The sequence below is a fragment of the Phodopus roborovskii genome, unplaced genomic scaffold (assembly GCF_943737965.1).
Source record: "Phodopus roborovskii unplaced genomic scaffold, PHOROB, whole genome shotgun sequence".
NCBI classification, from domain to species: Eukaryota; Metazoa; Chordata; class Mammalia; order Rodentia; family Cricetidae; genus Phodopus; species Phodopus roborovskii.
Window position 1 is genome coordinate 14,241,793 of NW_026126407.1, and position 23,816 is coordinate 14,265,608.

At 42.6% G+C, this 23,816-nt stretch overlaps 2 protein-coding genes across 3 annotated transcripts; one reads left to right on the plus strand and one right to left on the minus strand.

Moving 5' to 3' along the window:
* Positions 1–35: 35 nt before the first annotated feature.
* Adprm (ADP-ribose/CDP-alcohol diphosphatase, manganese dependent) lies at positions 36–16,781 on the plus strand. Of its 2 annotated transcripts, none has more exons than XM_051180364.1 (5): positions 36–120; positions 7,808–8,434; positions 9,617–9,733; positions 11,516–16,359; positions 16,534–16,781. In XM_051180364.1, the coding sequence occupies exons 2-4, from the start codon at positions 7,834–7,836 to the stop codon at positions 11,824–11,826; spliced, it is 1,029 nt and encodes a 342-aa protein (XP_051036321.1). In that variant the 5' UTR covers positions 36–120; positions 7,808–7,833; the 3' UTR covers positions 11,827–16,359; positions 16,534–16,781. The 2 variants fall into 2 exon arrangements, with proteins under 2 accessions (XP_051036321.1, XP_051036320.1); XM_051180363.1 differs by lacking the exon at positions 36–120 and adding an exon at positions 2,100–2,207.
* Tmem220 (transmembrane protein 220) lies at positions 16,140–23,502 on the minus strand. Its single transcript, XM_051180367.1, has 6 exons — positions 23,361–23,502; positions 22,687–22,716; positions 21,701–21,761; positions 20,726–20,849; positions 19,640–19,699; positions 16,140–16,287 (listed from the first exon to the last, which is right to left on the minus strand). Exons 1-6 carry the CDS (start codon positions 23,451–23,453, stop codon positions 16,152–16,154), a joined length of 504 nt encoding a protein of 167 aa, XP_051036324.1. The 5' UTR covers positions 23,454–23,502; the 3' UTR covers positions 16,140–16,151.
* Positions 23,503–23,816: the final 314 nt, after the last annotated feature.

Below are 23,816 nucleotides of genomic sequence, written 5' to 3' on the forward strand. Positions count from 1 at the left end.
TTCCGCAGGAGCTTCCTCTTCTGCCGGAAGCTGAGCGAGGCCGCTCTCTCCTCTGGGCTCGGTGGTGATGCGGTTTACCCGTGGGTTGTCAAGGAGTCCAGGGCTGGGCGGCTGCAAGCGGTAGGTGGTTCTTCCGGGTGGAAACGGGTGGTGCGGGCTGTAGGCAGTGGGCCCTGGGCCGGGGTGCCTCGGGACTCTGTCCTGGGCCTGGCGGCGGCTGGAATAAACAAACATGAACGAACATCGCAAGGCAGGACTGGGGTAGTAGGTGGTCTCGGGTCTCCTAGTGGGGTTTGCTCTTCGAGCTGCAGGAGTCTGGGGATCTCCTCCTCCCCAACCTAAAAACCGGCCCGGTAGAGCTGCGGAGGTCTCGGACCCCAAAGTAGAAGTCGTCCCATGACGTTTGAAATACCCAGGACTTAGAAAAAAAAAGTAAGATTTTAAGTGTCTAGAACGATAAGGATTTAAGACCCCCGCGCTTCCTACTACTGTACAAGCTGCCTGAGAGCAAGGCACTGCCAAAGTGTGTAACTGCGTCATACCCATGCTTCATTTAGTCTGCAGTGGCTCGTTTCTTGAAACGGTCTCATCACATCCGTCCATCCCTCATTTTAAAGTTTGTTGCTGCTTAATTAATTGGCCCCAGCCACATACTTACTTTTCGTTCCTTGAGACATTTTAACTGGTATTCCGTTCATTTGCTTATTATTATTTGCTTTGCACGCAATGGGCAAATATCCCTAGCTTGTTACCTGCTCTTGGTTATGTCTTAGTGTCAGCAACCTTTGCTCCTCCCTCCCCACCCTGCTTCTGTGGTTGTGTGGCCTTTGGAAAACACTCCCTACCTACTCTTTACCCTGCCGCTCAAGGGGACCCCAGCATTGCTTGAGTGATTGTTGCATTGGAGCATGATGCTCTTTATCTAGTGTTTGGACTATCTGACCTATTGTGCTGCTCTCTTAACTATTGTAGTTTAATGGTATTTCTTCTCAAGTTGATTTGGAATCTTTTGAAATTTATGCTCAAAGCTAGTAGAAATTTTTTTTTTATTTTTAATACAGAATTGTTGAAGTTAATGAAGGGATTTTAATATAAATTTTAAGAACAGGGGCTAATGGAAAGATGTTAGGAGGAAAGTACACACCCAAAGCAAGGATGTGGGCCTCTCAGAAGAGTCACATTTAAGTGTCTTTGTAACAGATACATATATGTATATGTATATGTGTGTGTATGTAAATACACACACACATATATAAACAATTTGGATGGCTTCTGAAGTTATATATCAAAAGATTGTCGAACAAATTTTCCTTTTGTTTTCATTTTTCTGGGAAATGAGATAGGCTGGGGTTCACTAGATATAGGATTACACAAGGGCCTTGTGGCATGTGCAGTGCAAATAAAGATTATAGTCTTGTTTTGTAAAATTTCCAGAAACCTGTAGCTTTATGTCTGGGAAAGGAGCAGGGTGATATGTGCTTATGCCTTAAGTGTAGTTCATTGCCATTTAACCTTCCTATTTGAAATCTCTATATAAAAGGGAAAACTGTTTCTTTGCCGGCAACCTTCACAGCAAACATTATTAATAGTGGGGAAATCTTGGCTTTCAGGTGTCAAGAAACTCCAAAAATGATTCCTTTTCATGTCTCCTACCTCACTTCCCCTCTGAGACTTTGACCCCTTAATTTTAAGAGTTGCTGGTGGTTGTAGATATGTTTCCTATAACTTATTTGCTGAACAGGGATAATATATGCCCTGTCTATCTAGCCATCAGCTGACTCAAGCTACCTCATCAATACAGAATGTGAGAGAATCTGAGCATGGAGATTGCATGAGCATCATTCCATGGGAATGTAGATGAGAGGGTGTCATTACCCGCCACATCAAACCACATAAGCAATAAAGCATGCAGTAGATTGTTGCACCTGGTTCTAAGATTAGCACTCAAGTCACTGGGCCTTTTAATCAGGTGGTACCTGAGACCTGTGCTGTTAATGAGTCACTAAAACTTACCACAGAACCCTACAGTGATTCAATTGTGGTCTATAAATCTTGGAGGATTGAGGATCCATATCCCAGTTGTCAGTTGCATATACCCAGCACTTTAACGGTGGCATAGGTTCTCTGTGTGCTGTTGATAGACTATCGGGGCCATCGGTGTGACTGTCCTCAACTTTTGGAAGAAGTGTAGACCTGATTATATACTGGTGAGTATGGGAAAATACAAACAACAACTCTAAGAATTTTTTTATTTTATTTTTAAATAACATTTCAGATTGTGCGTGTATACATGAGTGCAGGTGTGTGTGTAAATCTGGAACTTATATTATTAACAGAAACCACCAAGGTATCAGATGGATTTGCTTACAGTTCAGGAACTTCTCTTAAGAGAGACGGGGCATACATAGTACAGTCTGATGCTTATTTTATCATTAGTTGACAAGGCCATTTAAATTGAATGCAACTTTAAGAGGGATGGGCTAAAATGGAAGTTTTCTGAACTTCCTGGTACTGTAACATGTCTGCTTCATCATAGATTTAGACTCTTGTGACTAATCACAAGCATGCCCTGCCTCGCACTTCCTCTTATTGACACTGACATTGTGAAATACTTTTCTCTGAGTGTGTATGGGGTATTTGGTGGAGACGGATATTGTGGGAAAAGTTCCTGTCAGTTGGTTGTTTATCTTCCATTGCCTGACTAGAGAAGGATTTGAGTTTCTGGTCTCTGTTCACAAGGGCCAGTCTATCAAGCCCTCTTACATCTAAAGAACAGCCCAGAACTAGCAAAGAGTAATTTCTCTGTATGCTTAGTTCTCTTTGCCCACCCTTAGTCACTGTGGTCCTAACTGTCTGTCCCTGAATGCGGTCTGGTCCTTCACTCTGGATTCTTTTTCCTATAACAGGCCACAGTGAAGTGTTGCAGAAGCCCTCATTGGGATAAAAGACAGGTTCTCAGGCCTTCACTCATTACTAGTTACCCAGTAAGAGTAGTTTTGATCTTGTTAGTGGTGTGTGGACCATGCCTCCCCCCCCCCACACACCTTTACCTCCCTTATCCCCTTCTTCCCATTCTGTCATAAGTTAAAAACTACCAGCGAGTGGAGGGGACGATACTATGAGGTCTCTAGAGATGAACTGGCCATGCCCTGTGTCTTATATAAGAAAAAGATGTCTGAAGACATACGAAATTTTTGCAAATGAATTTTCTGTTGGTTTCAGGGCTACAGGTAAAACCAGGAGACAGAAACTGGTGGAAGGAGATTCACTTAGATGAGGGCTTGAGAGGGTAGACAGTTATTGAGGCTTCTAAGAGATACAAGTAGTTACACTGAGATAATATATATTTATCCCCTGATCTTTTTCTTTCAAAGTCAGAGCTGACCCAAGATTTTCTGGGAATTGGCACCTTTATTTTCTCTTCAGGGGCTCTGTTTTTCTGCCAGTCAGCTCAGGTTAGTTGAGGAGAGAGAGGCTGCTCTTTAGAAATGCCCTTTGAACTCAGAGTAGCAGGTGAGAGGAAGTGGGTCTGTAGAAGATGAGCAGAAACTCTCTTGCTCTGCTTATATTACACATCGAGGCAGATCAAAGGGGAAGATGAGCTCTCTGCTAAGTATTTTCTGAAAAGAACCCTAAGTTTCAGGCCCAGTATATTTTGAGTAGGAGGAATTGCCAGACCCAGCACCTCTCAAGCAGCCCATTGAAATGCTAGTTCTGTTTGTTGACTTAGTCCCCCCCATCCTCATCCTTTTTCCTTTCAGGTAAATCTTTTACCCCCACCGCCCCCACACATTTAACATTGTGATCAAGGATCCCTTGTGTCTACTAGTATCACCAGTCTGATTTTATATTTTCTGTTTATTCAAGATGATTTAGTTAATAACACTGTAGATTACCCCCCTTTCATTGTCCTTAATTTTTGTAATGAGCTCAGATATATTTTGCTCAAGGCGGTCCTTGAAATAATGATCCTCCCACCTTTGCCTCCAGAATGCAAGAATTACTGGCATACACCATGGCACCCCACCCTTGACTTTAGTTTTAAAAGCCATACCTATGTGGTTTTGGTTTATAGGCAGAACAGACTGGAAGTGTGCGCCCCTTGTGTGATTCTCCCCACTTTTCTTTGGAAAATTGTCAAACTTTAACCTAGTCCCTTGTTTCCCCACACTGCGAGTGTATAGTGGAAATTGCATTTGATAGAATTGACTTAACTGACAGAAAATAATTTGGCTTGCCTCTTGGCTTAAGGGGAAGCTGTTGAATAACAGTGATACAGTGAATGACTAAGGTAGTTCTAGCGGGAACCAGTGGGTTCAGGTATTCAGTATTTCCAGGACCCTTTCTTTTATCACTTGGATTTATTTGCTCCCTTCCATGTTAGATCTTGTTTCTGTTAATTTGCCTCTGAAACTCAAGTTGTGTTATACTATAGATGAGAAAGTTACAGCCCACCATGCATAGAAGGCCAAATTAGAGTCCATTTACTTTCAGCCTAGCCAAAGAGTGGGTTAGTGCCTCAAGGAGATTTCGGTACAGAAGTTCTGGAGTATAGCATTTTTAAAGACAAAAGACCACACTGACCACAAGTATATCAGTCTTAGATAAGGGTCAAAGTAACCTTGCATCATCTGTGTCAGCAAAACTTAATAGTTGTTCCAGTCACAGCATGACAATTAGTTTTGACTTATACCCTTATCAGTTATTTATGTTAATCTTTAGTTTGTACAAACATTACTTATTTTGGTCAGTAAGTCTGGACCATGGCCAGGGTCATGGGAAACCCCAAATGTGTCTGTTGTGGGGGATTGGGCTGAAGAGTGCCTAAACAGATATAAAATGGAGTCAGGACAAGACAGCATTACCTTAGTCATTTCAGTTTAGTGAAAGTGGCTGCAGCAGCTGTGCTCAAGTTCCTGGCAGATGTTACTAAGCTGAAGTTTATGACCCAGCTTGGGTTGTGCACCTACCCCTAGGTGGTCAGCCCAAATTGGTAGGTCACAAAATATGACCTCAGAAGGGAAATTGGCCTGAAAGAAAATAGGGATCTAGTTACATAAACAACAGGAAATGACTGTTAAGTGAGCAAAAATAACATTTGCTTTCTGGAGAGAAGATAAGATCATTGGGTATAGGTGGAGTTTTTCATCTGGACCACCAGCTGCTTCCCAAATAACCACCCAGAGATATATTATTAATTATAAATGCTTAGCCGATAGCTCAGACTGAATACTAACCAGCTCTTACAACTTAAATTAACCCATTTCTATCAATTTGTGTGCTGTCCCAAGGCTCATGGCTTTTACTTCTCCTGTATGCCCTGCTTGCTTCCTTTCCTTCTGGCTGACATCGCCTCTGACTCCAAACTTCCTCTTCCCTGCCCTGTATTCTCTCTGCCCTGAAAATTGAGCCTAGCCATTATCCAATCAGCTTTTTAGTAACAATGAGAGCAATACATATTAACCAAGATTGTTGTACTGAAACTGGGACTAAGCCTTCTCAAAGAAATCCATAGAACTTACTGTGATCTAGAAGTTGACGAGTTTAAATATCAAACAAACAGATTCATTGGGCACAGCTGAAGGGCATTCTGGGGTCAGTCTTGAGCTATGGGGATGATGCTCATGGGACAGACTTGCTGCTGCATGACCTTTGCATTAATCCTATTCAGCTGTACTTGGAATTGCAAATGCCTGAAACTAATTAGATCAGAGATGTTTCAGCTGAGTTAGATGAGACTCTGGGTTTCTTGTAATTTTAGTTTCGTTTTCCACCTTTCCAATAAGAATGTTTTTCGCTTACACTACTGCACCATCACACATATTTAGACTTGATAACCAGTAGGGTTTTCAATTAGCAATTGGAAGAAGAGAACAAATTTTTAAAAACACTCTAATAAAAAACACTCTTTTAAAAAAGTTAAAGAAGAAAGAAAATGTTTATGTGAACATGTACGTGGTTACTTGTGTGCCACAGTGCACATCCGAAGGCCACAGGATAGCTTGGGGGCTGTGGGTCTTAGGAATTGAACTTAGTTCATTAGACTTGGCAATTAGCAAGTACCTTTACCCAGTGAGCCTTCCAGTGACAACAGTTTCTGAGAGGAGAGCCTCTCATTCTCGTGTCTAGCTGTGGTCTGACACCTGTGCTGAGCATGGAGCTGGAGCATCTCTGTCAAGGGTACACTTGAACTGTGAGTAAGTAGGAGCCAGACCGAGCAGCTGGATGGCAAATCAGGAGTCAGAAGGATTTTTAGAAAGTCAGAGGAGTTTTTAGAAGGTCTTAGTCAGTTCAGATAGCACTACAGTGGTTTATTTCTCATAATGATAGTTGATAATTTGGCAACTTGGCCTTATTGGTCATAATCTTTAGTATTCTGGGTTATTTTAGAGTTATAAATTCTGTTTATAAATAACCTAATGAGATTCTTTTCCCAAGTGTAAATGGAGATTATGTGTGGAATGAAAAGATTTGTTTTCTGTTTTGGGGGATTGCTTCTAAGATTAGGAAAACTGGTTCAAATTAGAATTCAGCTGTTGAAGCAGAGCCTGCTGCTCATGGAAAGGACAAGGCTTACATTGATGTCATAGTGTTTGTATTTTTATTTATGTATTTCTGTGTGATTATGCACATGTATATTTGAGGACACACCACCCCCCAGAGGCAAGAATAAGATAGCAGCTACATTGTAGCTGGAGTTACAAGGAGTGTGAGCTCTCTGACATTGGTGCTGGAAATTCTGGTACCCGCAGGAAGCTCTCTAAACCACTGGGTATCTCTCCAGCCCCTGCACTGGCTTTTTAAATTTTTAAATTATTCTTCTTGGTTTTAGTTACTTTTCTGTTGTGATTTTTAAAAATTGGCAAAAAGTAACTTAAGGAAGAGTTTAGTTTGGCTTATAGTTCAGAGAAATAAGAATCTTTTGTATCCGAGCAAGGTAGCACACTCCTTTAGTCCCAGCACTGTGGAGGCAGAAGCCAGCAGATCTGTATGAGTTCTAGGATAGCCAGGGCTACATAGAGACCCTATCTCCAACACCTCCCTATCCCACCCCATGTGTACGTAGTAGCAGGCAGGCATGGTAGCACAGCAGAGAGCTGAGAGATCATGTTTAATAGCACCGTGAGCCAAGAGTGAACTGGAAGTCGGCAAGGCTTTAAACTCAAAAGCCCACCCTCAGTGAGTGGCCTATTTATTTCAACAAGGCTGCAGCTCCCCAGAATGCCTCCACCTGGGGGGGTGGGGCACCAAGTTCCTGAGCCTCTGCGGACATTCCTCATTAGACCACCTCCTTCTCTTTTCCTATCACTATCTTCCCTTACAACTTCAGATACAAGAAAGGGAGAGACTAATTCTGCATCAACAAAGAGAAAAGACTTGGCCAGCTTGACTATCGCAGAGTGGACTCTCTATGAAATGTAGAGGGGATGAGTGTGTATGTGATGGTAAATGCAACCGGTGAAGTTTTGGTGGAATTGTTTGACTCAGGAGAGGCTGTATACCATCATATTTTCAATGGGTGCAAAGTGAGAAATGATTCCAGATTTGAATTTGACTGTTGCAGTTGGAATTCCTGATGATCGATATGATAGTGCCCTTTTGTAAATTGTTAGTCTTTGAGTGACAGAGGTTATCATCTTTTTTATGGGTGAGAATTGAAGCATTTTAGAATTAAGACATTGACTTCTAGAGCCCACACACTTGTCCATCTGTCTTGCTGTCTAGTTGATTAACCTATTTTATCATTTTCTTCTATCCATTGGATAGCTGCAATATTTTAACATGAGTATCTTTTCCTTCTTGTTAGCTTTTTTAGAAGCCTGCTTGGAGATTATGGCTGAAAAGTTGGACCCCGAAGCCCTGGCTGATGGTTCAGAGCCACTTTTTTCCTTTGGAGTTATAGCAGATATTCAATATGCTGACTTAGAAGATGGATTCAATTATCAAAGAAGCAGGCGGAGGTACTACCGACACAGTCTTGTTCACCTACAGGGTGCCATTGAAGACTGGAATAAAGAGACAAGCCTGCCCTGCTGTGTCCTACAGCTCGGAGACATCATCGATGGCTACAATGCACAGTATAAAGTATCAGAAAAGTCTCTAGAACTTGTCATGAACACATTCCAAATGCTTAAAGTCCCAGTTCACCACACATGGGGAAACCATGAGTTCTATAACTTCAGTAGAGACTTCTTAGTGAACTCTAAACTTAACAGCAAGTTTCTAGAAGACCGAATTGTACAGCATCCTGAGACCATGCCATCAGAGAACTATTATGCTTATCACTTTGTACCATTTCCTAAATTCCGGTTTGTTTTACTTGATGCTTATGACCTGAGTGTCTTGGGCATAGATCAGTCTTCTCCAAAATATGAGCAGTGTATGAAGATGCTGAGGGAGCACAACCCAAATGTGGAGTTAAATAGTCCCCAAGGTGAATTATTGCTTTGAGCTGAGAATCTAATACATTGTCTTTAAATTCTTCAGCTACCTTTTATTCAGCAGGAAGATGGATGATTAAGGTAAAAGTTTATTGTCGCTGTTGTTCAGGGTCAGGATTCTTACAAGCTTGATGAATTGGTTATAAGTTTTGAATGCCCATCCTGGAGGGGGGTGTGTGTACACATATATGTATGTATATATATATATATATATATATATATATATATATATAGAGAGAGAGAGAGAGAGAGAGAGAGAGAACCATAGCAGTGTGTAGGTAGGGCAGATAATAAATTTATTTGTTAGCTTTCCAGCACTGATTAATTCCTAAAATAATCAACTTATAAGGAGGAAAGCCCTGTCTTGGCTTATAGTTTGTGGGTTTTTATTTAGTCCATAGTCCCTTGTCCTGGTTGCATTTTGACCTGTGGTGAAACAACATGTTATAACAGAATACATACCAGAGCAAACCGCTTGCTCACAGACAGGAAGCTAAGTGGGAGAAGAGGGTCTGAGCTTGTAGTCTCCCTTGTGACTTGACTTCCCTCACTAGCTCCTGCCTCTAAAAGATGCTACCAACTCCTAGTAGCAGCATAGTTAGTGACCAAGTCTTCAGTGTATGAGCCTTATTGGACATTTCAGATCCAAAGTATAGCATTAAATGAAACAAAAGCAAGATTATCTCTCATGATTAACTGTGTTGGAAAAGAACAGCAAAGAACTGGGGGTGCTGTTTTAGACCAGGTGAGCAGACATAGGTGCTCCCTGGACTCAAGTGTTTAAGCTGTTGTCTAGGGATTTACACTTGGAAAGAGTGGGGTAGGAAGCTGGAAGGCACAGGGAGACACAGATATGAAGGCACTAAGTTGCACAAGACTTCGGCATTACTAAGCAGCACAGGATCCACCTGGCAAAGGTGACTGGCACTAGACTGTGTAGTGGGACCTGAAGGACGTAGAAAGGGGGTTGCATTTTCAGTGTAGTGGAAAGCCAGTGAAGTAAGCAGAGGAGACCAAGGCTAGAATTCACGTCACTGTATTTATATATTGCTCTACATTCCTAAGATGGTGCTCAGATATCCCGGAAGAGCATTTTCTCTATGTTAGTAAAACTTGAATGTCCAAATGAGGGGGAAAATGACATGCCACGGGTCTAATTTGCTGAATTCATTCAGGACTTTCTGAGCCCCAGTATGTCCAGTTCAATGGAGGATTCAGCCAAGAACAGCTGAACTGGTTGAATGAAGTTCTTACATTCTCTGACCTGAACCAGGAAAAGGTGGTGATTGTGAGTAAGTATGTAAATTGTTTCCTTGGTTACCTGCATTTTGGGAATTGGGAAATTATCCATGAAAAAATAGTAGTATTTGTATTTTAATGCCCTCTTTCTGTAAAACAGATGTTTTAACTACACTTTTTTTTTGTTTTGAGATTTTAAAATAATTTTATTTAGTGTGTGAATGTTTGCCTGAATGTGTCTTTGAGTACCAGGTGTTTGCAGTACCCCAAAATACCAAAAGACGGTGTCAGGTCCCCCCTTCTGGAATTACAGACAGTTGTGAGATGACTTGTGGGTGCTGGGAATTAAGAGCAGCCAGGCAGTGCTCTTAACTGCTAAGTATCTCTCCAGTCTTACTTAATAGTTTTCACTGACCTATAATATAAATCTTAACATTTATGAAGGAAATAACAAAACCATTTTGCCATCTATTATTGTCTCTGAGTTTCCCCTGTAGGTTTTGAAGTGGACTTTTCCCAACTGGGATCAAATTATGTACTTTTAACTGAGAAGTTCTTTTCAGGCCCCACCAAGTCTTAGCTTTAGGAGCCCCAGCTGACAGTGAAATTGCTACTATGGTGTCACTGTTGTCCAGTTAAAGCAGAGCTATTATGAGATGGGACAGCAAGCTCTTGCAGTTGTCTACCAATCCCACCATTCCAGAGGCATTAGTTTTCCTTTAGAACCAGTTTTGAGACACACTGCCGTCAGAGATAGTAGGCAATTTGGAAGGTGAGCCTGCTCACACATGATGTCTGGGTGCCGTCTTCCTCTTTGTTTCATGAGTGTTGACAAACAAAACCTGTGAACTAGAAATTTCTCAGCTTGTAACATCATTAATGAAAATCCTTTGAAAATGATAGGCTCTTCAGGTGATTGATAATATAATCTGTCTGTAAAGTACATTGAATAGGAGCATGTCTGCTGCCATTCGACCATCCTTTTAGCCTCTCTTAGCTCATGTGAGAGGAAGGAAGAAGGGGAGGACACACACAAGTGCTTGGGCACATACACTTCCTCCTGCTTTAGGGGTCTTTTCCCTACTCCCTCTCTCACTAGCTTATAAACAGGTAGGCATTAAATGGAACTTGTTTGGATGTAAGGGTACAGATGAGCAGGAGCAGAGTAGAGCAAAGTGATTGGAAGGAAGCCAAGATTGGTGAGTAGTGCTGTTCCCTTCAGAGTGCAACTCTGGCCTGGTGCCTGGTCTCAGGAGGACTGGAAGTCCTGCGTATTTCCTCTCAGCCTGAGGTCAATGTTCTGAGCTTTCAACGGTTTTTGCAGCTGCAAATTGATCTGGCAGTCTTGATCTCCAGAGGTTCTTTAGAATCTCCTGAACTGTTGCTGTTCAGTGACATTTTTATATGACACAACCCTGGGCTGTTTTTTTTTTTTTTTAATCATTTTTTATATGTAACATCCCTATTTATGGAAATCAGTAAGATTGGATTCCAGTGCAGAATCTGGCTGACTCCTCGCTGCCTTTCCAGATGCTCAGCACAAGATGTCTTGGGGATTCTGTAGAACTCAGACATCATTTTCCTATACAAATGTGCCTTCCACCTTATATTTGAACCAGTTACCCATCTGTTTGTTCTGTGTGCCAGAGATAAGGCTTTAGATTGCCTGCTTGGTAGCTCAGTCTGGCTTTCAACTCATGATTTGAAATTATAGAGCTTGGTCTTGGTGTGGATTAAGAAGAATTATATTTAGGTTTGGTTTTGGTGAGTACTAGCTTTTGGTCTTTTTTCTTAATGAAAAACAATTTAATTGGCTCCTAATTTTTCTTTAACAGGCCATCTTCCCATTTACCCAGAGGCCTCTGACAGCGTGTGCCTGGCTTGGAACTACATGGATGCGCTGTCAATCATATGGTCTCACAAGTGTGTGGTGTGTTTCCTTGCTGGTCACACACATGATGGTGGCTACTCTGAGGATCCTTTTGGTGTGCACCACGTCAACCTTGAGGGAGTTATTGAAACAGCTCCAGATAGCCAGGCCTTCGGCACAGTTCATGTCTACCCTGACAAAATGCTGCTGAAAGGGAGAGGCAGAGTCCCAGACAGAATTATGAATTACAAGAGGGAACAAGCTTTGTGTTTTTAGGCTCATTATCTTGTCTGTCTTTGTAGAAAGAGAATGGCATTGTTTTTTGTTTTACTCCATTACATACAAAGTTCAATTCTCACTGGGTATGGTGGCTCACACCTTTAATCCCAGCATTTAAGAGGCAGAGGCAGGCAAATCTCTCAGTTCGAGGCCAGCCTGGTCTACAGAGTGAGTTCCAGGACAGCCAGGACTATTACATAGAGAAACCCTGCCTCAAAAAAGACAATTAAATTCTCAGTCCAAGTGTTAGTATTGTTTGTGTACAAAGTTCATTTGTGGCTTGAGTATGTATGAGTGAAGATAAAATTCAGAAATGTTGTTTTTGAATAAAACATTCAAGTGCTGACAGCTAGAAGTAAAGCAAACCAGGAAGGGGACTTAAGGGCGTGTAGTCTCATGAGGGACTGTGTTTAGCCTAATTTGAATTTCCTCCCTTTTGTATAAGGAGAATGTGCTCTTGTGTGAACTCTAGCACTTAGTACATGGGAGTCTGCTGCGCTTCCCCAATGTGTGGGTTTGCTTTGGACCGTTGTGGTTCAGAGCACCTATACTCACATAAAGGTGACATTACTGTTCTGTGAATTAAAACTGAACTTATTTCAGGTGAAGGCATGGCATTTTCATCCCAGAAAGAGCCTGCAGGGAATTGCCATGTGACACTAGGATCACACGCTGAGTGCTGACTAGCCTGCTCTGTTTTAAATACCCAGGACAGGGGATCACAGTGTAGAAAATCATTTTTGACTTCTTCTCTGGACAAATGGAGCCCACTCCACTGTTGTTTGTGTCAAGGCTTAGCTGCAGAAAGTCTTGACAGCAAACAGACCATTGAAGAGTAGAGTTTGATTCAGGGCTGAAAAACAGAAATACTAATCAGCATAATTATCATGTGCAGCTTCTACCAGAAAACAGGTACATTAGTTTCTTTGACTGCCCCAGTGAATTCTCCAGTGAGGCTGAAAACAAAGTGTTGGGGTGGCCATATCCAGTGGGAAGCTCTGGGCAGATCCTCTTCCTTGATACCAGCCGCTCAAGATGCTCTTTGGCATCACTTGACCATCTGGGTAGTCTAAGTGCCTGCCCGTGTCAGGGTTCATGACCTCATTTGTAAAGTTCATCTCACCATGTAAGGCTGAACAGGGATCGTGACTTTACCCAGCCAGCCACAGCATGGCTGTTATGTGTTCTGTGTACACTCAAGTCACCAGGATAGAGGAAAACATACAAATACAAGTACAAATGTGAGGAATTGCCCACCACATATAAAAGGACAAAGAATGTCGAAGACTTGAATTTCATTTGAAGAGATTAGGGATGACGGGGAGAAAAGAAGAAAAATGGTTTAGATGAGTGGGGAAGGCCAGTGAGTGTGGGAGGAGAGTTAAACTGTAGGAGGAACTCTTGGTTTCTGAGCTGTGGATGTGTGTCTAGAGAGTAAACTGACGGGCAGGCATAGGAAAAGGGAGAAGATTGTGGGGTCCTTGGGAGACATCCTGAGAACTAGAATGTTAAATCTGCTGTTGATTCTTAATCCCAATAGAAACAGTGGAGTATACCTTCACCCCTCCAAAGCTGTGCATGTGCCAGTGGCTGTCATCTAGTATCATGGCTGCCCTTTTGCTTCTGTTGAAGACCAAGAAGTTCATCCTGTACCATTCAGACCAATAGGTCAAAACTAAGCATAACTAGCGAAATCTAGAAATAGCAAGGTGCAGGGAAGATTCCAAGCCAAAGCCCTGGGCCCAGTATTGGTTATAGGGAAGACAAGACAACCACTGCCCAGTGGCTTTTGGAAGTCCTGGTCTGGAAGTGCCCCTGATAAACTACAAGTCTCACTGTGTTGAGATCATTCATTCCTTCCCCCAAGAGCCACAAGACCCTTGAAGAGAGAACAGCATATCTGGCCAGCAAAGAAAATGAATTAACAGTTCACAGGCACATCTTATTTATACTGAAATAAAACAGTAAATGCTTAAGGTAGAGGAAGTTTAGCCTGCCATGTTGGCTAGCCTGACCTACATGGACCCCGCCTGAAAAAAAAGTAAATAAAAATCATTCCATTGCTAAGGACCAAAGCCAAGTACAGACCAAAAGTTAGTGTCTTCCATGCTTCTCTGAGGGTGCAAAAGGTACTATGAACATTTACAGCCATACTGGTCTGATAGAGGGACTTAAAATACTCTATATATTTTGAACATATGAGTCATTTACACAGAAGTCAAGCATGATTTGGAGGATCGATAAGGCCTATATCGAATTTTCAAATGGATTGGGTTCGTTATAACTAATTCCAAAGAAGATGTGCAAGCTGTAAAGAACATGTAGGCTAAAGGGACACTGGGAAACTCAACGCTTTGATATGTATTTTATTGACTCAAAGTGCACTGTAATCGATTTAATATCAATTTACTTTTTTCCTTGATAATCTGACTTCAGTGGCCAGTTTTTGAAAAGAAATATTCCTTTAGCATTTACAGAGTACCATTTCATTATAGGGTATAAAATTTTATCAGACTCATTCTCATTCCTTTGGCTTGATAGGCACTGATTCTATCTATTTAAGAAGCATTTCTTAAATTTCCTGAAATGATATCTTACGTCTTTTCTGTTGTTGAGACAAAACACCATGACCAAGGCAACTCATCTAAGAAAGCATTTAATTTGGGACATAGGGTTCTAGAGCCATGGTTCCCAACTTTCCTAATGCTGCAACCCTTTAATACAGTTTCTCATGTTGTGACCCCCAAGCATAAAATTATCTTCATTGCTACTTCATTAACTGTAATTTTGCTACTGTTGTGAATTGTAATGTAAATATCTGATATGCAGATGGTTCCTCGTGACCCCTATGAAAGGGCCATTCAACACCCAAAGGGGTTGCAAACCACAGTTTGAAAACTTCCAGAGGGTTAGAGCCCATGATGGCAGAACAAAGGCACAGTGGCATGAATGGCAGAGAGCTTAAATCTTGTTCCAAAATGAGGAGGAGAGAGGCACTGGGAATGCCCTCAAATCTCAACCCCAGGAGGCCACACATTTTAGCCTACCCACACAGATTGTCTCCTGAGGACCAAGTATTCAGGCATATGGGGGCCATGCTAATCCAAACCACTCATGTGGTTACAGAGTTTAATTCCAGCCTAGATAAACTTCCCATCCAGATATCTAATGCACCATGTGAGCTAATTAAATAATCTAACACACTCAACATTTACAAGTAAAAACATTTTATTTAGCCTAATTTATCTCAAAATACTTTTCAGCATACAATCAGTATAAAATGTATTCTGTGTTTATGTCTAAACTATATGTTTTGCACTGAACATATCCACCTGACTTAACGATTGCAAATACTTCATCTGTAAATAACACATGCACAAATGCTTGAGGACACACACACAAAACACATATGTCATTCCAAACACACTTAACCTTTTTTCTGGCAATTGAGTATCTGCTTCTAAAAGTACAAAAGTTAAGAATGTATTTCTCTGGACACCCTGCCCACAAGTTAAGTGGTCAGTAACAACACATGGCTTCTCTGTTGGGTTTTGTTGCTCTACAGTGTCCTGAGTATGGTTGTATAGATATTCATTAAAACAACGTACAGGCATACATATATAGAGATTTCTTCTTTTCCACTGAGAATAAGAAATTATGATTAATAGTCTCTATTCTTTTTTTCTGTATTCCAAATTCGTCTTTTCTAAACTTTAATTTCTATGGTTTTCCTACTTTCATTGCAAGACAAACATCATTTGGCTCACCTGTTCTAGAGTTTTTCTTACTTTGTGTCACTGAGCCAGGTAACTATACTGGACTTAGTTTGGGGTTGCAATCTTTTCTTTCTTTTCTTGACTTTACCTCCGTGTCAGCATATTTATTACCCAACCTCTGCCAACACCCCCCCCCTCCCCCCCGGTCAAATAGAGCCCTTTGGAATCCGCACACACTGTCTTCTCAGAGTGCCTTCACATTGGTTTGGTTTTGGTAACTAAGGGTGTCTGACATCCTGGTTTTGCCCCACTCCCAACCCCCTCATAAAGGGTGAAAGCTAAATTCAAACTCAAATTTCTGATCATGGCCTGTTCTACTCCTGTCAGAGAAGAGACCTTTGGAGAATCAGGCCTTAATCTTACCTGCCCTGTTCACAGTCTTTCATCATGTTGTAGGCAGCCTTGTTAAATTCTGAAGAGTTTAAATCATCTCTAGGATTCACTCAGATGTCTTGAAACAAACCAGGAAACTGCCCTGTTTCCTGGTTTATTTATACTCTAATGTGTATAAAATACTGAAAATACTCATTTCATCATTGAATTCATCTAAATGACTGTCTTGCAGTGAGTCGGCCAGGAGGACCGCATCTCCTTGTTTATGTATACATAAACCCATGAAATGAGTGGGAGAAGAGTGATCCCAACAGCAATAGCCAAGTGCATTCTTCCACCAACTGGATTCCTATCAAAATAAAAATTATTGTAAAGTCCAAGAAAACAAATTGCTTTGGAAATACGCATCAAGTTTGAATCGGTAAAATGTTACATCTTAGTAGTTTCCATTTATGAAACTAATATTTAGATAAAATCTTTATTATACTTAAGTTGATATATGCTGCAAATGCCTTCTCCCACTCCATGTTGAGGAATATTGATTAATTAGACTATACAAAAATTAATCTTTCCCTATTTTTTTTTCCCTCATAAGGAATCTCTCCCTTCCTGAGACTGACTGTTCAAGACAGGGTCCTGCTGAGTAGCCCTTGCTGGTCTTATATTTGTTATGTACCTCAGGCTGGCCTTGAACTCCTCAACCCAAGTGTTGGTATAAGAAGATGTAGCACCCTGTTCAGCTTTTCCCAAGGTCTTGAAGACACTTGCTTTCTCTGGAAATTTTGTTGTTTGAAGTTTTTTTTTTTTTTTTTCATGACAATAAAATCTTTAAAGATTTTGCTATCTGTGCTTATGAGTAACATTACTATAATTTTTTAAAAATGTTTTTGGAAAATTTTGTTATACAGGTTGTTGTGCCCTCACCACGAGCTCCGGAAAGCAGCCCTTCCTTCCTGCCCCAGAGGCTTTTGCTGATGGGCAGCACTGTTCTTCCTTAATGCTAGATTTCATCAGCTATGCCATCTAGGTCTACAGTTGTCTTTTAGGGAAAATAGAAAAAAAAAAAAAGACTGGAAAGTGATGAACTAAACTTCCAAGAAGGTAGGAACATCCAGCTGAATGAGGAGGGGCTCATGGTCCCCTAGCCCCAGAATAAACTGGGGTGTTGGCAATTGCTGGAGGAGGGAGAGTCAGCGTTCTTTAAGCGTGTGGCCCCTGGTAGGCTGACCATGCTCCAGTGGATGGCCACAGACCTGGTGATTCAGGCTCATAATCCCAACTACTCAGGAGCCTGAGGCAGGAGGATTGAAAAAATACAACACCCGCCTGGTAGAGCGTGAGTTCAAAGCCAGACTGGGCAACTGAGACCTTGCCTCAAAATAAAAAGTAAAAAAATCTGGGGATGTGGCTCAACAGTTGAACAAATGCCTTAGCTTGTACAAACCTTGTATTCAGTCTCGAGCACCTGAACAATAAATGAGTAAATTTTATAAATCAAGTCCAGAATAGGAATTCCCTAAAATGCCTTACAGCATTGATAACTCTTTTTAAGTCAACTGAATGTTTTGATAGAATCGTTCACTTAATCTAGGATTTTAAATACAATGCACAAAGTTGTTTGCAGTGCTATCTGAGGACTTGATTGGCTAGCTGTGCCATGTGTTCTTGTTTACCCCAATGTTTCTTTTACTTATGCCTCTTCAGGATCCCGCTGATGTATATTTTTTTATTTTATGTCTTTCCAGGGCTTATTGTTATGATAATTTTAGAGAATCCATATTTGGCTTATGGGTTCTCTTGTTTTTGCACATCAACTTTTCATTTAATTGGTTTTTACTTTAATGTTTATTTTCTTGTTGGGGGGGCGTTAGCTTCATGTTCTCCTAAGCTTGAAGCCTAGCTCATACATCCCAGCCTCCTCACCCCTCATAGCAAATATACTCTGGACTCCAGAATTTATATCTAAGCATGGTTTTAAGCCTCATTTCATTAATGTAAGCATTGCCCCTTTCAGTCACAGATGTTTCTGATTTCCATTGTGCTTTCTTTTTTTTTGACTCAGTTGTACTTGAAAGCAAATTTCCTAGTTTCCAAATGTACAACAGTTGCCTAGTTATATTGTTGTTAATGGTTTCCATGTTGATTACACTATGTTCAGAGAATATACTTTGTAGGATATAAGTTCTTTGAAATATGTAGGGAGTATTTTATGACTGAGGCTATAGTGTTTTTGAAATAATGCACATGTGAAAAGAAAGTGGATTCTGCCGTGTGTGTGTGTGTGTGTGTGTGTGTGTGTGTGTGTGTGTGTGTGTAGGCCAGAGGTTGACACTGACAGTCTTATTATTGTATTACTGAATACAGTTTTGTTTTAAGATTTATTTTTACTTTGTATGTATAAGTATTTGCCTATATGTATGTAAGGGCACCACATGTGTACCTGTCTGGTACCCGTGGAAGCCAAAAGGGCCTTGAATCCCCCAGGACTGGAGGTACAGGCTATTGTGAGACACCATGTGGGTGCTGGGAACTGATCTCAGGTCCTCTTCAAGAGCAGCAAGTGCTCCCAACTGCTGAGGCATCTCTCCAGCCTCACTGCCCACCTTTTCTGGAGGCAGGGCCTCTTACAGAACCAAGAACTCACAGACTGGCTGAACTTGCTGACCAACAAGGCCCTAGGACCCATGAGTCTCCAGTCTCTTAAGCACTGGGGTTACATGTGAGACAGATCTACCTGTTTTATATGGGTGCTGAGAATCTGAACTCAGGTCTTCGGGCTTTCACTGCAAGAGTTTTATCAACTGAGTCATCTTCACCAGCCCAGATTCTTTCATCCATAATCATGTGTCCTAGAGTGTTCATGAGTCTAGTTTCTTGTGTAAATAAAATCTTCCGTATCTACACTGCCCTTTGTATTAATGAATAGAAGGAGTGTGTTAATGTTCCACAAAAATAATTGTGAATTTTTTTTTGTTTTTAACTGATGTTTATTTTATCTATTTGGAGACGATGTTATTGGGCACATACACATTTAGTATGATTGTATCTTCTTGAGAGACTGAAGGTTTGGCCATTAACAAGTGTCTTCCTAGCCAGGTATGGTGATACATGCCTATAATGTCAGCATTTAAGAGATAGATGAAAGAGGAAGATTGAGAGTTCAAGGTCATCCTCTGCTACATAGTGAGTTTAGAAACCCTGTTACAAAAAAAAAATGTGTGTGTGTGTGTGCTCTTGTGCGCACACACACACACACACACACACACACACACACACACACCCCTGCCAGGTGTACCTGTACATTATTTCAAAAACACTATAGACTCGGCCATAAAATACTCCCTACGTATTTCAAAGAACTTATATCCTTCAAAGAATATTCTCTGAGCATAGTGTGATTGACATAGAAACCATTAACAACAATGTACATGTAGAAATTAGGACATTTACTTTCAAATATACATTTGGGCCAAAAATATTTTTATGTGTTATGAATGTTTTGTCTACATGTGTGCCTGGTACCTGGTCAGAAGACAGCACTGGATCCTCTGAGACTGGAACTAACAGATAGCCAGCTATAAGCCATTCTTTGGGTGCTGGAAATGGAATTCAGGTCCTCTGGAAAAGCAGCCAGTGTTCTTAACCACTGAGCTGTTTCTCCAGCCTGAGTCCTTGGCTTTTAACTGATGAGTTGAACTTACTTTGCTGAGCTGTGACACAGTGCCATCCATGCTGTGATTATCACCAGGCCAGACAGCTCCCTGGAAAACACCCATGTTTCACATTATGAAGTATCCGCCGCACTCCCATAGCCACCGCACCCCCATTGCACGTCACCAGTAGTACAGCCCCCAAAACAGCCTGGGGCCTCATTTGTCATTAGTTTGATGCTTTTAAAGATGGCAGTGCTTTGCAGGGGCTTGAATCAATTAAAAAAAAAAATCTAAGCACACACTGAGAGAGCTGGCGGGGAGGGGGGGCTGCAGGAAGAATAAGGGCTTGTATTAATCAGACTAATACTGTTGAGGGGTGTGTGTTCATGGAGTTGTGTGTCGGGTGTGTGTGCCTCTTGCATTGGCTTGAGAATAAGCATGTTGTCACTGCCACTGGGCCACTGAGTTTTTAGAGGCAACTCAACCCATTTAGTATATATCCCCATCTACAGACCCAGCCTGGCCATCTTTCCAGTTCACATAAGCTAGGGTCCAGAGCAAACCATGCCTTGTCAGTGACACCTAACATACAAGTCCCTGAAGCATGGTGTTTACACGCTCCACTAGTGGAGAGGAAAGTAAGGTCTCTTCGTAAGACTGGGAGCCAAAGAAAGGAAGATCAAAATAAATGGTTCTGACCAAGGGAAATGATATGTGATACACCAAACAAGGTTGACTCAAAATACTGACGTCTGAAGTGGCTGGCTGATTTCCACATAAGACTATGACCTAAGGATGATTCAGGAAGTCGCCAGCTGATCAGACTGGAACGTTACTGTACTATACCCTCTCTAGTTACAGGGAGGTCAAGGTCCACCTGTCTGGTGGTAATGTTGTGGAATTGGCAATGGCTATGAGAGCTGTGATAGTAGAATTCAGGAGGCAATGCTGGGTCTGAATCCCGGCTCCACCATTCCCACAGTTCCTTCATCCTATAATGGCTGTGTTACCTACGTCCCTGCTCCTCCAGGTACATGGGGTGTGGGGGGGTGTTTAATCATCATTGGGCACAGGTAAGTTGCTGCTGTGAAGGATTCTGCTCCACCCCTCCCAAGAGCAAAAGTCGCTGCTCACCTGCCTTCTTCCTCATTTAGGATGCTCTGCTGTGCATGGAGCAAGAAGTGGTACGCCAAGCCACCAGCCCACAGCGTGCAAAACAGCATGTGTATCGCAGACACACTCTTCCAGATGAAATTGCCTACGAGTGCATACCCTGCAGCTGTTAATCAGGCTGAGTCCAGAAGCAAATGCTCTCTTTTACTTGATGAGAATTCAGTCATTTTCTTGGGAGAGCCACCCTTCCCACACCACTTGCCCATGACCAGCACCTGGCCTCAGCACTTTCTGTTGCTTAGCTTAGTGGAATCATACGTGCAAGCTTAGGCAAGGAGACACGAAGCATAGTTTTGCTTGTAATGATTAGCTTTCACCTACTAGGGGGACACATAAAAGCATGCCATACATTGGCATTGCTGTAAGTACTATGCACTGGGAGTTTGGAAGAAGCAACATATACTAATGAGGGATGCAGAGGTGTGTTGCAGACATGATAAGCACTTTCCATACACAAGTGGCAGTTTGTATACATAGATGTTTGAATAAATTTCAAATAAGAAAGTAGTTCACAGTGGAGGTGGTGTTCTAAGGATGTATAAAGAAAAGGAGTTGATCTGGATGAGAAAGAAATACATAAGAGGCAATGATTGCCCCTGAGTCTGAGAAGACAAGATTACCTCTGCAACTGATGGAGTAGCTGGTAGCTGGAGGCTTAAGAAGTTAGTGCAGTGACCAAACCTATCTCCCTTCTGAGCTAAATCTCATAAGCAATAATCATTCCAAGAGGTCGTGAGTCACTGTTGACAATGACTAGTATGTTAACACCTGGGAAAGCCTTCCTAGGACAGTCTAAGTGAAAGAGAGCTCCTCATTATGAGAAGGGAGAGGAAATGCCTGGAATCCTGGTTTTCTCTTGAGAGTTGGCCAGGTAGATTCTCATCATTCTAAGAACTCTGATTTGCGGAACCTCCATGGGGAATCCACTGTTCATACCTGTGACAAGAGGATTAAAACCAACAAGCAGGGTAAGTACTGCAGGGATCATGTACATCACCTGTGGGCAAAGAGGAAATGGGAGGGTTAGGACCTGTGCCCAAACCTGGGAGTGTAGCCTGGTAGAAGTAGAATGTCCTCGTCCCCAGCACTGAAAACAGGTTCAGAATAAAAATGTGGTCAGTGGTCCCCCAAGCCATGTAATTTTCCTGTTTCACTAGGCACCAAGGGTGTGATAACTTCTGCTACTGTGACCTCATCACAGGCTGTAATTACCAGGCTGTAATTCTTATCTCCCTTGGTCAGCTCCTCCTGCAGGAAAATACACTTTGGAACTCAGGCTATGGACCAAAGTGCTAAGGAAGAGGTCATTGGACTTGGGGACTGGAGACTCTGGATAACAAGCAGAATCAGACTATGGGTCTACTGGAAACACACCAAAACTACACTAAAACTGCTCTATAATTCCTGGTGTTGTCACTGGTTGCTCAGCTACATACAATGTCCTTGAACCCAAGAATGAATTCCTCAGTGATTTTGTACAGTCTTCATCCAAGACTGTCTATTGTTGTTTGAGGAAAAACAAACAAACAAACAAAAACAAACAACAAAAACACGGCTGCGTATAACCAATACTCATCCTGTAATGGCTGTCATAAAGGTTAGCATAACACATGTCAAGTGACTAGTACATTGTAGGCCTTAATAACATCTTATTGTCATGATTGGTGCTGTGATTGTCAACGGCATGAGAGTTGCTGGAATAAACTCTGTGGAAAGACTTTGATGTCTCCAGAGAGTTCAGAATTCACACCTGCCCCCCCCCCAATCCTCAGGAAGTTATATTATCATAGTGACTTCCACTTCCAAGGAGAAAAATTAGGAAAATAAGCTCACAAGTGTTGATTCTTCAGGTTTTAGCCAAATGTCTCCAGGATCAGAGGCACAATTGCGTCAAACGGAGGAACATAGTAGTTCATACTCACCACCCACAACTCTGCATCTGGATCGTTCACCTAGAATGCCAAAACATCAAGCTGTTAGCTGACATTAGACCCGTCGCACCCTATGTCTGGTTTGACCTTGTATTTACTAATCATTGTGAAGAGCCAGGCGCTGCAATGGGCTCAGGGTACAGAACATCTGTCAACACTGGTCTAGCTGTCTGCACATCCGGGTGGCCTAAGTGACCCCCCAGTTAAACACAACAGGTATCTCTAACACATAGCCACACATCCTTTGAAAAGAATGCTGAGGATTGCCTAAGAACCACACGGGTGTCTTAAGACCCTGGGTCTCAAGAAACGAGAGGCGGGGTTATCCTAAGTCGGGAAGCGGTATGGGAACAGTAAGGCAACAGTGTTGTTGCCTCCTTTCTCCCAGGCACAGAAACCCATTCAGTCTCTCGGGAGCTGAAGGTACGGAAGGGTGCTAGAGGGGCGGTTCTGGGTCCCTTTCTGAGTGGCCAGCTGCTGTGTGCACGTGCACGAGGGCCGCCAGGTCAGGCTCTCAGCTTGTTGCTTAATCACACGAACTTGTTCTGGTAGAGAGGGCTCAGCAGGTTCAGGGAAACGGAAACCCCAATTCCGCTCTACCCTGCGAACTGGCCGACCGGGCGTCTCCGCGGTCCCGCTGCCCGCCCTTCCTCAGCCCGCCTGACCTGCACCACGGCGGCCAGAGAGAAGAAGGCTGCCATGAGCGCGTTGCAGGCCCGCCACAAGCCGGGAGCCCAGGTAGCCCCTGCAGGCGCCATGGCCTGGAAGCAGGAGGCGCAGGCGTGGACAGAGGAGCCGTGACCAGAGGGCGGGGCCCCTTAGTGGGGCAGGACCCAGGAGGGGCGGGGCGCAGCGGGCGGGGGCGGAGCTAGCGGGGCAGGACTCAGATGGCTCGGGCAGCCCTCCCCTCCCTCCCCAGTCCTAGGACGGTCTCGCGACTCCCGCTAGCGGAGGAGTGTGTGCTCTGCTGTCTTCCTGGAGGCAGAGTTGATGCTGTCCCCATTTTACTGATGGGAAAGTGACTCCTAGACAGTCGATGTGAGTCTCCCAGGTGGTGGAGGGATAGCAGAAAATTAGCCTTCAACTCTTGTAGAGAGGTGTAGCTCCAAAGCCTGTTTCCC

What these genes read in the sequence shown, in the direction of transcription:
- Adprm (XM_051180364.1), top strand. Translation starts at nt 7,834, where the DNA reads ATGGCTGAAAAGTTGGACCCCGAAGCCCTGGCTGATGGTTCAGAGCCA. An exon ending in GGAGTTAAATAGTCCCCAAG is followed by an intron (nt 8,435 to 9,616) that starts GTGAATTATTGC and finishes GAATTCATTCAG; the next exon opens with GACTTTCTGAGCCCCAGTAT. An exon ending in GGAAAAGGTGGTGATTGTGA is followed by an intron (nt 9,734 to 11,515) that starts GTAAGTATGTAA and finishes TTTCTTTAACAG; the next exon opens with GCCATCTTCCCATTTACCCA.
- Tmem220 (XM_051180367.1), bottom strand. Translation starts at nt 23,453, where the DNA reads ATGGCGCCTGCAGGGGCTACCTGGGCTCCCGGCTTGTGGCGGGCCTGC. An exon ending in TTTTAATCCTCTTGTCACAG is followed by an intron (nt 20,850 to 21,700) that starts GTATGAACAGTG and finishes ATGCACTCGTAG; the next exon opens with GCAATTTCATCTGGAAGAGT. An exon ending in CTGTGTCACAGCTCAGCAAA is followed by an intron (nt 16,288 to 19,639) that starts GTAAGTTCAACT and finishes TTATTTTGATAG; the next exon opens with GAATCCAGTTGGTGGAAGAA.